The following is a 13,338-nucleotide window of genomic DNA, read 5'->3' on the forward strand; positions in this document are numbered from 1 at the left end:
TTTATGCAATTTACCCATGCCTCTTAAAAATCAGTCGTAAAGTTTAGCTCCAGGTATTATTTTGATAAACTATCACTATTGATACTATTAGTGCCCAAAGTCACAATTAGTATGCTGTTAATTTAAATGAGGTGCGATTAATTTAAATTAATAAGTTAGAGGAAAACCATCTCTTTTAACAGCATGCACAGAGTCGTGGATAAGGCGAGTGACAATTTGTGCAAATGGAACCAATGGAGACAATTTCGAATGCCTTTTGTAGCTAGTCCCGGAGTGAGTAGTAGCTAAAGATAATGGTACTTATTAAAACTTTGATAGACGTATATTTCGGTTGTTTTTGAGATTTCAAAAAAATGTTGCTTAGTTTTTCGAGATCTATGTCGTGTTAAAAGGAAAACCCCTACTTATGTTACACCCTGTATATTATGCATATATTGATTTCTTCGCTGTACATATCCAGCATTAGGTCACAAAAATATCTCATCAACTGCTTCACAAATTTATTTTCAAACATCTATAGCTACTTAACAATAAATATAAGTCCTGAACTCACGTTATTAAAAGAGCGGAAAGTGTACATAACTGCTGCTATGCAATATACAAGGTGTTTCAAAATTACACGGCGCTATTTGAGATACGTATTCTCTAGTACAAAACAAAGAAAAAAGTTCATATAAGGATGTGTCCGACCTTGATCGGTAGCGGAGTTACGGTATGTTAAAAGTTAAGAAAAATTTAGGTTTTTATTTTATTGTGCGTGATCTACTACAGATAGATCTTTTTAATTTTATATGCGTATTAGGTAACAAATGCTGCTTAATACAAGAGTAAATTGCCTCCAACTACTATACAGGGTAGTGTATTTTCTCCATAAAATCTTTTAGAAAAATTTCCTCGTAGGCCAGTGATGCATTTTAATATTTTTCTTAAGTTTTTCAATCTATTACCTAAATTTTATCTCCCTTGATTTTTGAACAAATTCTATTCAGCTTCCTCATAAATTAATTACTTTATAAATTCAATTAAATCTACGGGTCTCAGGATGTTCAGATTTTTTTTTACACAAACAGTGTTTAATACTACTTGACAGATTTGATAGAAAAGATAATTGTTGCGGACTTTTAACGCTTCCAATATACCTCCATGGTTACTTGTTCTTTCATCAGACATATTATAGTATATGCTGGTAACGGAATATTGTGAAATTCGTTCAGGTTTTAAAGAATGGTTTTAAAAAAGTCAAAGAATCACGGAATTCCACAAAAATGAATCTGAAAACTCCGAAATGCGTAGATTCGAATTCATTGATCTAGAATCGAATTCGATTTAATTTAGAAAGTAATTAGTTTATGAGGAAACTGAATAGAATTTGTTTATTAAAAAAAATAAAGGGAGATAAAATTTAGATAATAGATGGAAAAACTTAAGAAAAATATTAAAATGAACCAGTGGCCTACGAGGAAATTTTTCTAAAGGATTTTATGTACTGAGACATCAGAAAATACACTATCCTATATAGTAGTTGAAGGCAATTTACTCTTGTATTAATAAGTATTTAGTACCTAACACCCATATAAAATTTGAAAGCTCTATTTGCAGTAGATCACACACAATAAAATAAAAACCTCATTTTTCTGAACTTGTAAAATACTATTACTCCACCATCGATCGAGATCGGACACATGCTTATATGAACTTTTTTCTTTTATTTATATTAGGGAATACATATCTCAAATAATACCATGCAATTCTGAAACACCCAGTTCAATGCTTATATAATGATGGCAACAATATCTCTTTGGAACGCGCTTAATATTACCAAATTTGACTATATCGTTTATGATTACAATGGCACGGAATAATAGTCAGTCGTAATACCATTTAGCCTCTTCAAAGAGTCCGAGTCGCTTAAGCTTCGATTTAGCGTCCTTTGATTCTTAAACAAATTACTCACTATCCTGTAAGGACTCATCAATTTTTGTCCGTATTTAGGCGACTGGCCTGTACATAACAAATTTTGCCGTCGGCGCTCCTCACTGTTCACAGGATTCGGTTCAGTTTCCACCACAAACGGCCCTTTGGTCAGTTGAGGAGAGGACCTTGAGTAGCTTTTCTCGCTACTTGTTTTCAAATAGTTCGTCATGCTTGAACAACTGTGGCGCGTTCTAATTGCACTGTTTAAAGTCGTTTTAGTGGGAAGTTCATCAGATTCAACACCACCCGGAGATTTTTCATAGACTTTCAGAACGTTCGGCCTAAATGGAGTGGCTGGACGCAGCATTAGAACTGTATCATGATGATGGGAATCATCTTTAAAAGAGTCTTGGGACGATCCGGAATCCCTGCCCGAATCTTCAGTGATATTCCAAATGCTCTTATCTAATTTACCAGTGGGAGCTGTAGCCACTACGGCCGAGTTTTTAACTATCGCCCCTACTGGGTGCGATCCCAGGATTTTTTTAGGGGAATTAAAAGTGGATGAACTTCGGTACTTTGTCCGATACTGACTGAAGTTTGAAGCCTGTCTCGGTGGAAATGGTTCGCAATCCTGCTCAATGCCCAACAAATTGCAAAAGAACGCTTTTAAAGCGGCTCGGAAATCTCTTAAATGATAAGCGTACAGGAGCGGATTTCCTGCCGAGTTCAAATGCGAGAGTATGATACAGGACAACATGAAAGTGGAGTTCACCTGGAAGTCTTTGTTAAACGCAATAAGGCAATTGATGGTGTACAAAGGAATCCAGCAAAGCATGAAAAATAGGACTATAATTGCAAGATTTTGAGTTGCTTTGACTTCATTACGCTGCTGCACTCCCAGCATTCTGATCATACCCCCGGAAGGAAGAGCCTCGGTTGTCTTACCTCCGGCTTTGTCCGGATTCATCACCACGATTTGTTTGAGCTGGAAATGGAAATATATTGGAAATATGCATAAAGGTGGAGATACTACTCTAACCTGCTTCAAGACAACTCTATAAATGTGGGCATAGAACGCTGCCAAAACAAGAGCAGGAGTGATTATGGTTCCAAAATACAGGAACACGAGGTAGTGGTAGTCTATGACGCTAAGGAAGAAGCAGTCCACTTCGGAGGATTTTCCTTGATGCCAACCCATGAGAGGCATGAATCCTACCAGGGAGCCAGCGAACCAGCAGATACTGATTATCACTGAAATAAAAAAAAAACATATTATCGTTTTATATTGAAACGTGAACGGAGAGGACTTGATGTAATTTAATATAATTTGAAAGTAATATAAGTTATATCTGCACCAAAGCCTTGCAACAGCCGCAATGGTATATTATAATATATGACGCAATGGTATATTTAACACACGAGCGTAAAATATTACGCACGAATCGCAAGTGAGAACGCCAGTCACGTGAGCTGTGTAAGAGAGTTCTGCCATCCGATTTCCTGGTCGAATGAACGCACATCAGGAAGATCCAAATCAACATAAGATTTGTTCTTAGATTACTTTTCTTCATCCTGGGATTTGCGCCTTTATTCTCTAGAAGTGGTCTATTATTACTATCAATTACACAATATTATAGAAATTTATCCATCAGAAAATAGACCTTATGGAGCCCTCAAAGTACCAGACTTAATAATACACCTATTCGAAGTCAAAAATTTAACGTGCGCTTGTAATTCTAGACGTGGGACATACAATATCGTATGTACCTCACTGTAGCTTCCATATTCAGAGGTCGCATGTGCGCTAGGCAAAGACATCTCTTATTTCCAGGAATGGCTTTCTAACAATGTCAAAACAGCAGTTAATGATATTCCTCCCAAAAATCTGAAAATGTGTGCCACCTTAATTAAAAATAGTATAACGTTTTTGATCATGTTCCACAGAAAAGTTTTCCTTCATTGGTATACTAGAAAAGGAGTAGAAAAGGGCAATTTTATTGAAGCTGAATCTCAGATAAACAATTTAATTTCTGAATATCCACAACACGAAGTGAAAACCCAGGGTGAGTGTGGAGTTGAGTATAATAATGATGACGATGATGATGACGACGGAAATGATAATGATGATGATGATAATGATGATGATGGTGATTATGACGATGATGATGAGAACAATGAGTGAAGTTTATTTGAGCATAAAGTAACAATCTTAAACTTGAGTATTAGGTAAAAATCTGATACATTTTTCTGACGTTAAACGAACATCGGGCCTACAACTCTCGATCCACAAAAATTGCTCCAGTTGTCAGTTTTCCCGAAGGCCCTGTGAAGGGGCATTTTTCTTCCACCCTCGACTTGCAAGTGATGATTATCAATGCCTTATCATATTTCCGCAGCCAAACCCATCAATTTCGTAGAAACTTAAAATGCGTTACCGCCTCGAATTACTAATAAATTGGAAGTTCCATTTCGTGTCGCATTTGTGTGTGGAAGCTCTGATGATTTGTCTTGGCACCTAATTGAATAATTTCCAGGTCTTTCGTTATTATGTCCATATTTAGCAAAAACTTCCGTGCAAAGTTACAAAAACGCAAATTTTTAGATATAGAAATATCTATAATCGAAAAGTGTGTGTTATTTATTATTCATATCAAGACTGAAAAAAAACCAATTTGACTATTCCAGAAGGTGGATTCTATGATTTGATACTAAGGAAAAAGTTTCAGTAAAACCGGCAACATTTCGAACAACATACAATAGTATAAGGTGAATTGCCAGACTATTATCGTACTACTGTCATGTTCCAAATAGAGCGGCATTGCCAGTATTCCCTTTTAGTTTGAAATCACTTACTACATATATGGTAAAAATGCCTCAACCTAGTCTTTGCTTAAATGCATTTCCAAGGTCTTCACCCTCAAATAAAATGTCTAGGATCGATATAGAGTCTAAATTAATTCATTGAATAATTAGGTTATTTACGTAGTACGCCACTGTTTATTAAGTGATACAACTGCGAATTTTTCAGCCCAATTAAATAACTTGGGATTTTAAATCTACCATAATTTATTAATATATATTTGTTATATGCATTGAGGAAAAAAACCTAAATTTCATCTTTCTAAGTTAGCCGTGGAGCGGATATAAGACTCCCCTGTTTATTAAATGATTCAGCTGAAAGTTTCTCATCTCATTAAACATACCTAGAAGTAAATTTGTGATGAAATTGAGAAATACACTTTGTCTCTTTTAGAAGTAATAAATTCTCAAAATTTGAAGGAACAAATTTTTTCAGAACAGGTTTTTTCTCTCTTTTAAAAGCAACAAATTCTTAAAATTTGTCTTCTCTTAAATAAATTTAATATTTTTCAATACATGTGCTTCCGGGCATAGCACTCCATTGTTCATTAAGTAATTGAGCTGAAAGTTTCTCAGCTTTTAAGCACGAACAAAGGCAAATTTGTACCAAAGTTGGAAAACAGATCTTGCCTCTTTTAGAAGCAATAAATTTTAATTTTTCTCTAATACTTGATTTTCTACAGCGACGGTCTTGGAGCTGGATATAGTACGCTAATGTTTATTAAGTAATGTAGTCGAGAGTGTCTCAGCTTATTAAGCATAAACAAAGGTAAATTTGTATCAAAATTGAGAAAGAGAACTTATACCTTTTAAAAGCAGCAAATTCTTAAAATTTCCATTCTCACACAACAAATTTGAGGGCATAGCGTGCCTTTGCTTGATACGTCATCCAGCTCGAAATGTCTCAGGTTATAAAGCATACCCAATTTGTATCAAAATTGACAAACACATTTAGTTTCCCCTAAGAGTAATAAATTTTTAAAATTTGTTTTCCACGGCAACCTGCTTTCCCGCAGTAAAGGCTTGAACTTGGACATGGTACGCCACTTATTAAGTTATTCATTCTGCTAGAAATTTTTTAGGTTATTATAGATTCTTTGAGATAAATTTGGTCCAAATTTACAAGGTGTTTCAAAGTCGAAGTGACAAAAGCCTAGAGGAGATTCCGCTCAGCAAAATATGGAAAAAATTCAAATGAACAAGGGTCCGAAAATGCTTCGTTTCCGAGATACAGAATGTTAAGTTTAAAAAAAAAGAATTTTTTATTAATGGCTTAAAAAAACTTTAGTTGATTTTAATTAAATTTTTCCGGTTTATTAAAACAATTATCAGATATCTACTGGACCGATTAAATTTGATCCAGAATTTTCAGAGACGTACCCAGCGAGCAAGTTTTTTTTCAGAAAAAATATCACCCTATAGTTTTTTTGGGGTTTTCATATATTTAGATAAACCCATTAAAAACAGATTTTTTTAAATTAATAAGCGGTAACAAAATTACAATAAATGTTGAAACTGACAACCTTTTGCTTCGATGCAGACATTACTCCGTCTCGTTATACTTCGTCGCACTAATTCGAAAATACCCAGAGTGTTCCGAATAACACGGCAAGAATCGAAATTTCTTTGAAATAATTGTTCCACTGTTTCCTTGGGGGTAACATACAAGGTTTTTTAGGTAACCCCAAAGAAAAAATCTAGGGATGTAAGGTCTGGAGAGCGAGGCGGCCATGCAATGGGTTCCTTATCTACCTCTACTTATCTACCGTTCAGAGTAAACTTCGTTCATATGTTTTTTTTATTTCTTCATGGAAATGAGTCGGTACACCATCTTGCTGAAATATCATTTCATGCCTGATATTTAGTGAAACTTCTTCTAGAAGTCCTGGAAGAGTATTGCGTAAAAAACCTAAGTAGTAATTTCCATTTAAGTGCGGTGGTAACACAAATGGGCCAATCAATTCATCAACTACAATTCCTGCCCAGACATTTAAATGAAACATGTTGGTGGCCTGTTACATGCATTGCATGAGGATTTTCTTCGTACCAAACATGATAATTATGGCTGTTAAAATATCCATTTCTGGTAAACAACGCTTCATCCGAAAACAAAATGTTCCGATTAAACTATGGATTTGCAAGCGAAAACGAGGCACAAAAAAGTCAAGAGAGGAAAATGTATTTTTAGTGAGCTTACATGAATATTACATGAAAACCGCGAAAAAACTACAGGGTGATATTTCCTCATTGACTTAAGATTTCGAGTGCCCATGTCTCAATATCTTAAAATATCCTGGGTTCGTCCCTACTTTTCCGAACGAAGATGGTAAAAACGTATATTTTCAAGTTTTATTTTATGCTAAAGCTTTAGAATATCGTATAAAAAGATAATTTCATTCCTTCCTCTCGTAGTAAAAGGGATCAAATGAGTTTCGTCAACTGAGACGAAAATCTCTTTGACACTCATATTAAGACTTCACATTGCGAATAGACAGTGCATCCGTCCTATAAAATGTTTATATGGTATAGTTTTACGGACAGTTATGAGTATCCATGAAATCTACCTACTCGTGTACACGTAGTATGTACAAATTATGATCATGAAGAGGCTAAATTTAGACACAAAAAACGCTAGTCTAATAATAATATTACATTTGGCCAATTTGATTCCCGAAACTGGCTCATAAATCACTACCAAGAACTACATATCAGTAATTTAGCCAAAACCATTAAGCCTTGCATCATACTTACAGCTTGGCGATTTTATTCTGCAGGACCTTGACAAATTACAAAGCTGTTAACTCTCCCAAGAACATAATGTGACATTGCAGGGGTAACTTTAGAACCCTGGGGTGTACTGTTGCAAGTGAGCACTGCAGCTAAACAACTAATTTTTTACTTTTATTATTTATGTTAATTAAAACAACGCTGGTAAACTGTGTAAAAAATCTGTTTTCAGCGTGTAGGCAGGAGAATATGAGGATGTAGACAACATCGTAAATTCTCACTTGCGTGCAGCACTAAGGAGACAAATCTAAATTTACGTTACTTCATGTCAGGAGCTACCCAGCAAATATAGTCCAAGATTAATTGTGTACATCATCCAGAACCCTGTCCTTTTGTTTTTCCCCATTTGAACCAAAATTACTGCTTTTCTGAGATCCGCAGAGGGAAGGAAATTACCAATTCAAACCTTAATATCATAAAGCTTGTAAGTGTTTGCATACTAATATCTTGTGTAAAGCAAATTCGTTATAAACCAAAATGAACCAGCAGGACTTCCCTTCAGTTTAATATTCAATAAGTATCTCTTTTAAACGACTTTTCCAATACTTCGTTTCGATCCAGATACATATCGATCTGTTTCCATGAATCTTATATCATACACCATGTGCATCCGACTGCATATAACTGATCTCTATAAGATATGACGTAGATTAATCGTCTTAAACAATTTTAAATCTTAAAGTATCAAAAAATTCTCGATGTCACAAATTGCTAGAAGCAATATTGCTTAGAGTGGTGGGGGCCGATAGCGATCAATTAACTGTGAACAGTAAAAGGACCAAAGAGATAAAACCGCAGATCAAGTTTAGGGCTGACACTCTAATATCTTTTATGAATCTATTTCCTAGCGCATAACTTGATTTTATTGTCCCAGTTTACCTATTTTTTGTGAGCTGTCCGGGAGAATATATGGACGCGGCAGTATGAGAATATAAACGACATCATTTGCAAGAATTTATATCAAAATATTTTGATTATATTTCCATCGAAAAAGTAGAGAAACTAAAATGTAAAATGATAGAAATCGTTGAAGTTAGGGAAATAATCATCAATTACCTAGAAAATATGATAAAACTTACTGTCCAGGTTGAATTAGTGTGAAACATATAAATGGCAACGTTGCACCGTTCTTTTGTTTAAAAAATATCAGGGCTACAAATAGAGTGACGTTAGTTGTCATGTACCGCCTGAGTTGTCAGATTTTCAGTGCTGTCCCTAGATTTGCGAAGTTTTGATTATTATTTTAAATATATTATTAAGAAAAGAGTTCTTGTAGTATTGAGTTCAGTAAATATTACCAATACGTTGGCTGTAAGTCTCTAAACATTACTTCTTCAGCTTTTCTAGATCTACCTATACCTGTATAATATGTGCAATTTTGAAACTTGTAATAAATTGGAGTGTTTACAGCAAAAGACAAGTGTTATGTCTTTTCAGTGGCGGATCAACAGGGAAGGGGCTTCCGAACAAAACAAATTCATATCTAACCTGCTTATTGTGCTCAATATACATCATAGATGAATCACAAAGTTTTTAGACAGGACTCCTTTTTTTTATTCTTGCTTTGGTTGCTAAGGCATTTACATGTCAAATGTAAAATTTTTATATTATAGCGAACCCCTACAGCAACCAGAATATGCTAAATCGTTGCCCTACTACATACTTCTAAGATCTGAGGTTTACCAAATTTACATAATTAATTTGATGTTCTCGCTTGAAAATTCTGTTCGGTCCGCCTATGTTTTTACTGTGTGTTAACGCATAAGTTTCAAATTACAACGAACCTTTACAGAGCTTAAATATATCTCTAATCGATTAGTATTTTAATTCTCATGAAAACCAGTGGCGTTTTTTGTTTATCGAATTTTCATGAAAACACGAAATTTGATCGATTCGGTCAAAATCCTTGCGTATACAGGGTATCCCAAATAAAGTGAGTTCCATGGAGATTATGGAAGCGGTAAGAGATACAAGGTGACTCAAATTAGAAAAAAGAAGCGCATTTTTGTGCCCATTCAGAAAATGTTCTAAATTTCAAAATATGCACAGGGGTTGTCAAAATATGAGCAAAAAACTGAAAACTGCGATTTTCGAAAATCATAAATTATGAGTACACTGTTTGAGTAAATTATACCAAATTTGGCAGTTCTTTATTATCGACAACTGCCAATTGAATGGCGTTTTCCGAATTTTTCCAGGCCTTCTAGATTTCGAGAAATTATATCCAACTTTGTTATTTCTTATGGCCGCCATATTGGATTTTGGTGCCATCGAATAGACAATAAAAAAAAGTTTTTTTAACCATGTATTACAAAGGTGCCCTTGGACCTACCAAAGTAAGAAAAATAAATAAAAACTTTTTACACCTTAGTAGGCTTAGAAACAAGTGCTTTAGTGTTGCTATGGATACTTTCGTTACATGCAACGAATGTCAACAAAAAGTCTTCACTATTGTTGTATTTGAGGTCAATTTTTATTTTTTCTATTTCATTTTTATCAGTTTTACGCTTTCATTCGGCAGAAATTTTCAAGTAATAAAATTATGGAACGGTTTTCAAATCAAGAAAAGCTGGAGATTAATGACTGCTACGTTTTAAGTGGAAGAAATGCAGATAGAGCTCAAAATGTGTATCTCTAGAGGTATCCAGAGAGGCGTCAACCTGGGCACACAATATTTAATAGGTAGTGAATCTACTTAAGTATGGATCATTTGAAAAGAAAACCAGAACACGCTTCACGCTCACGCTCACACGCTTCAGGATTAATGAAGATGTTGAAAATTATGTTGTTGGAAGTGTTGTTGAAAACCCTCGCATCTCACTGTGTCAAATAGAATATAATATTGGTACACCTAGATCAACTGCTTATCGGGTCCTAAAGAAAAATAAATTTAAACCGTACCGAGAACATACTATTAGCCAAGGTCTTAGAGATGGTGACACTGAAAGGAGACTTCATTTTTGCAATTGGTTTTTGAGAAAATTTAGAGCAGATCCTGAATTTCCTCTTAGAGTTTTACGGTCTGACGAAACACATTTCACAAATTGTAGAATATTTAACAGGAAAAACAACGTATACTGGACTGACGAAAATCCACGAATGAACCGGGAATTGAGACATCAAGTCAAATGGGGCTTTAATGTATGGCTTGAAATTCTTAATGGACATATGATATTTGTAACTTTTGACGGAACACTTACTGAGGAAAGATATTTAGAGTTTCTACAGCAAAATATCGCACAAATAATTGAAGATGTACCACTGGCTACTGTAGCTAACATGTGGTTTCAGCAGGATGGGGCACCACCACATAATGGAACTCACTTTATTTGGGACACCTTGTATAATACTTCCAAATCATTGCTTATATAATACCTCCATTTGGTGTAATACGCTTTAATATTTTTATGAATTCTCCCTCTGCGCTGAAATTCTGGACGTTTCTACCCCAAAAAATTCTATTGCCAAAAAACTGGCATCTCTAACAGTTTTCGAGATATTTGCAATTAAGCAAATGTGTCAAATTTCTCAAAATAAAATAAATCTAAACGAAAATAAAATTATAAAAACTATTGAAAATGTAACCCTATATATCGAAAATGGTACCCATTGATTTGTTAACAATTTTTTATTATTTTGTAGAGTGTTATCGCTCTCTGAAATCTCTCTATTATGATATATTACATCCTTCATAAAAAAGGTTAGTTCAGGTTAGTAATTTAAATGAGTGTATCGCACCCAAGGCCCCCGTAGAAGAAAATTCAAATCAGTAAGTTTAAAAAAATATTAGATTTATTTCCAATTTACATATAAACAGAAATTTAAACATCCTATAGAATGAAAACGTGCAATTTTTTAATAAGGCATATTTAATTAAATCGCACTATTTTTTTACTAGTTAAAATAGCTTTACTAGCACACTAGGCTCATTTGTACCAATGTTTCTGGGATACCCTGTATACATGGCAATATTAGATCTCTGAACATTTCACAAGTAACGCGTAATCATTAAAAGAGACCCCGCTGTAGACGGTGAACCGCAAATGTAGGACGTTGATTAAACCATTTGCTATTTACCACCAAAAGCCTAATTGGCAACAGATTAACAGATTAATCTGTCTAAGACATGCCTCTGATATTTCAACGCCTACGTGAGGTCTTTTAATGATCACCCTTTATGAACCAAGAATTGTTATTCCGAAAATCGATATTTTAAACATAAATGAAAATTAACTACAGATCCAAAAAATGGGCTGTAAGGAATTTTGACCACTCTGGCCACCTTTTAAAAGGTCGCTGCAATGCGAAATCTAATTTTCAGTAAACGCAATAATAATTGTTGGATGATTACGTTTAAATTCGTAAATTTCTCACCCATTTCACATAATAACCACACGGTCATTTGCACCCTGATTTCCTTCCGGAAAATACGAACACGGATGCACTCAATAATTACAAAATAAAACTTTGTGAGGCAATAAATTAACAGACAACAAGAGTTCGTTAAATGGCGGAAATACCCAGTAACAACCCTTTTAACCTTACCCCAAACTACCCAAATCTCCGCTAGGAATCTCATAAAGAGATGCTAATCTGAGATAGAAGTTTAAATTCCTGAGCATATAGCGAAAGCAATTTGACTATACTTCACTGCACTTTCAATTTACTTGAAACTTGTTTTCCTCTTCAGTACAAGAGCAAAATTTAAATTTATTTGCTCCATGTGAAACTGCAAGAAAAGAGCGATTGCATCTTTTTATGGCGTGTACGAATTGTTTATATGGCAAATTTTATAAGTAATCAGACCCAGAAGTTGTAAAATGAGAGCCACAGAAGGTCTATTATGTGGCAACACCTTAATGCATCTATTCACGCAATGTGTTGCTCTTTTTTCCCCACAAAGGATGTAAACACGAACTGACTGAAAGCGTGTTCTATAGAGCTATAGTTCCTTACATGGCTTAGTGATTTCATGGGATTTACACGGGAATGGGAGCGTAGTAATAGGTCTCGTGACAATTAATTCTTGTTTTTCATAAAAGTAGTTATTTTTTGAAAAGTTAATGTTACTTAGTTTCACTTTACTGGACAAACACAATTATTGACGGAAACTGAAAGTTTCCAATCCATTTGCCACGGTTCAATCTGAAGCCAGTGGAACGTTAGTTTGGGCATTATCAGTTATTAGTTTTGAGTCACGCTACAAAAAAGTTCTCTGATCATGTCGATTTAAAAGGGTGTTTAGGCAGTTTAAGGTTACAACGCTCCATAAAAAACAGTGCCGTCGATAGGCTTCAAATAAAATTACCAATTTCCTAAAAAGAAAAAAATTATATAGAGTTCACCTCGTGAGATTCGCCTCAAATGCGCCTCTGATTACGTCAGAATTGAATCCTTAATTTCAAGGGTGATGGAAAAAGTTCCATATTTCAAAACCTCATACAAGACAGTGGCGTCGATGGTTTTATTAAACACAGCTTTCAATTTTCCAAAAGTGTAAGAGATATTCGAAGGGTTCACCCTCCAGTTCCAGACCCTATGCGTCTTCTTAAATTCTGCATTGATCTTAAAATATCTTTTCTTATTTTAGCCCATAAAGCTGTAATGATATTCCTTCGCAGCTCATTATCGATGAGCATAAATTTATAAATGAGATCTTTCATAATTTTCCATAAATAATAATCTAATGGTGAAAGATCTGGTGAACGTGCCGGCCAACGTATGTTTCCATTATTTGAAATGACTCTACCGGGAAATATTACAAACCAATAATCA

General features: G+C 34.7%; 1 protein-coding gene across 1 annotated transcript in view; it reads right to left on the reverse strand.

Annotated features, from left to right (window-relative positions):
• Positions 1-455: 455 nt before the first annotated feature.
• LOC136416652 (adenosine receptor A2b-like) overlaps positions 456-13,338 on the reverse strand; it is a 31,527-nt gene continuing 18,644 nt past the window's right edge. The window contains exons 3-4 of the mRNA XM_066401924.1: positions 2,957-3,168; positions 456-2,902 (exon numbers count right to left, since the gene is read on the reverse strand). Of these exons, the coding sequence (XP_066258021.1) occupies positions 1,844-2,902; positions 2,957-3,168 (1,271 nt within the window). The 3' untranslated portion in view covers positions 456-1,843. The remainder of the gene's footprint in view (positions 2,903-2,956; positions 3,169-13,338) is intronic.

Source organism: Euwallacea similis, chromosome 24, assembly GCF_039881205.1.
Source record: "Euwallacea similis isolate ESF13 chromosome 24, ESF131.1, whole genome shotgun sequence".
In the NCBI taxonomy this organism is placed as follows: domain Eukaryota; kingdom Metazoa; phylum Arthropoda; class Insecta; order Coleoptera; family Curculionidae; genus Euwallacea; species Euwallacea similis.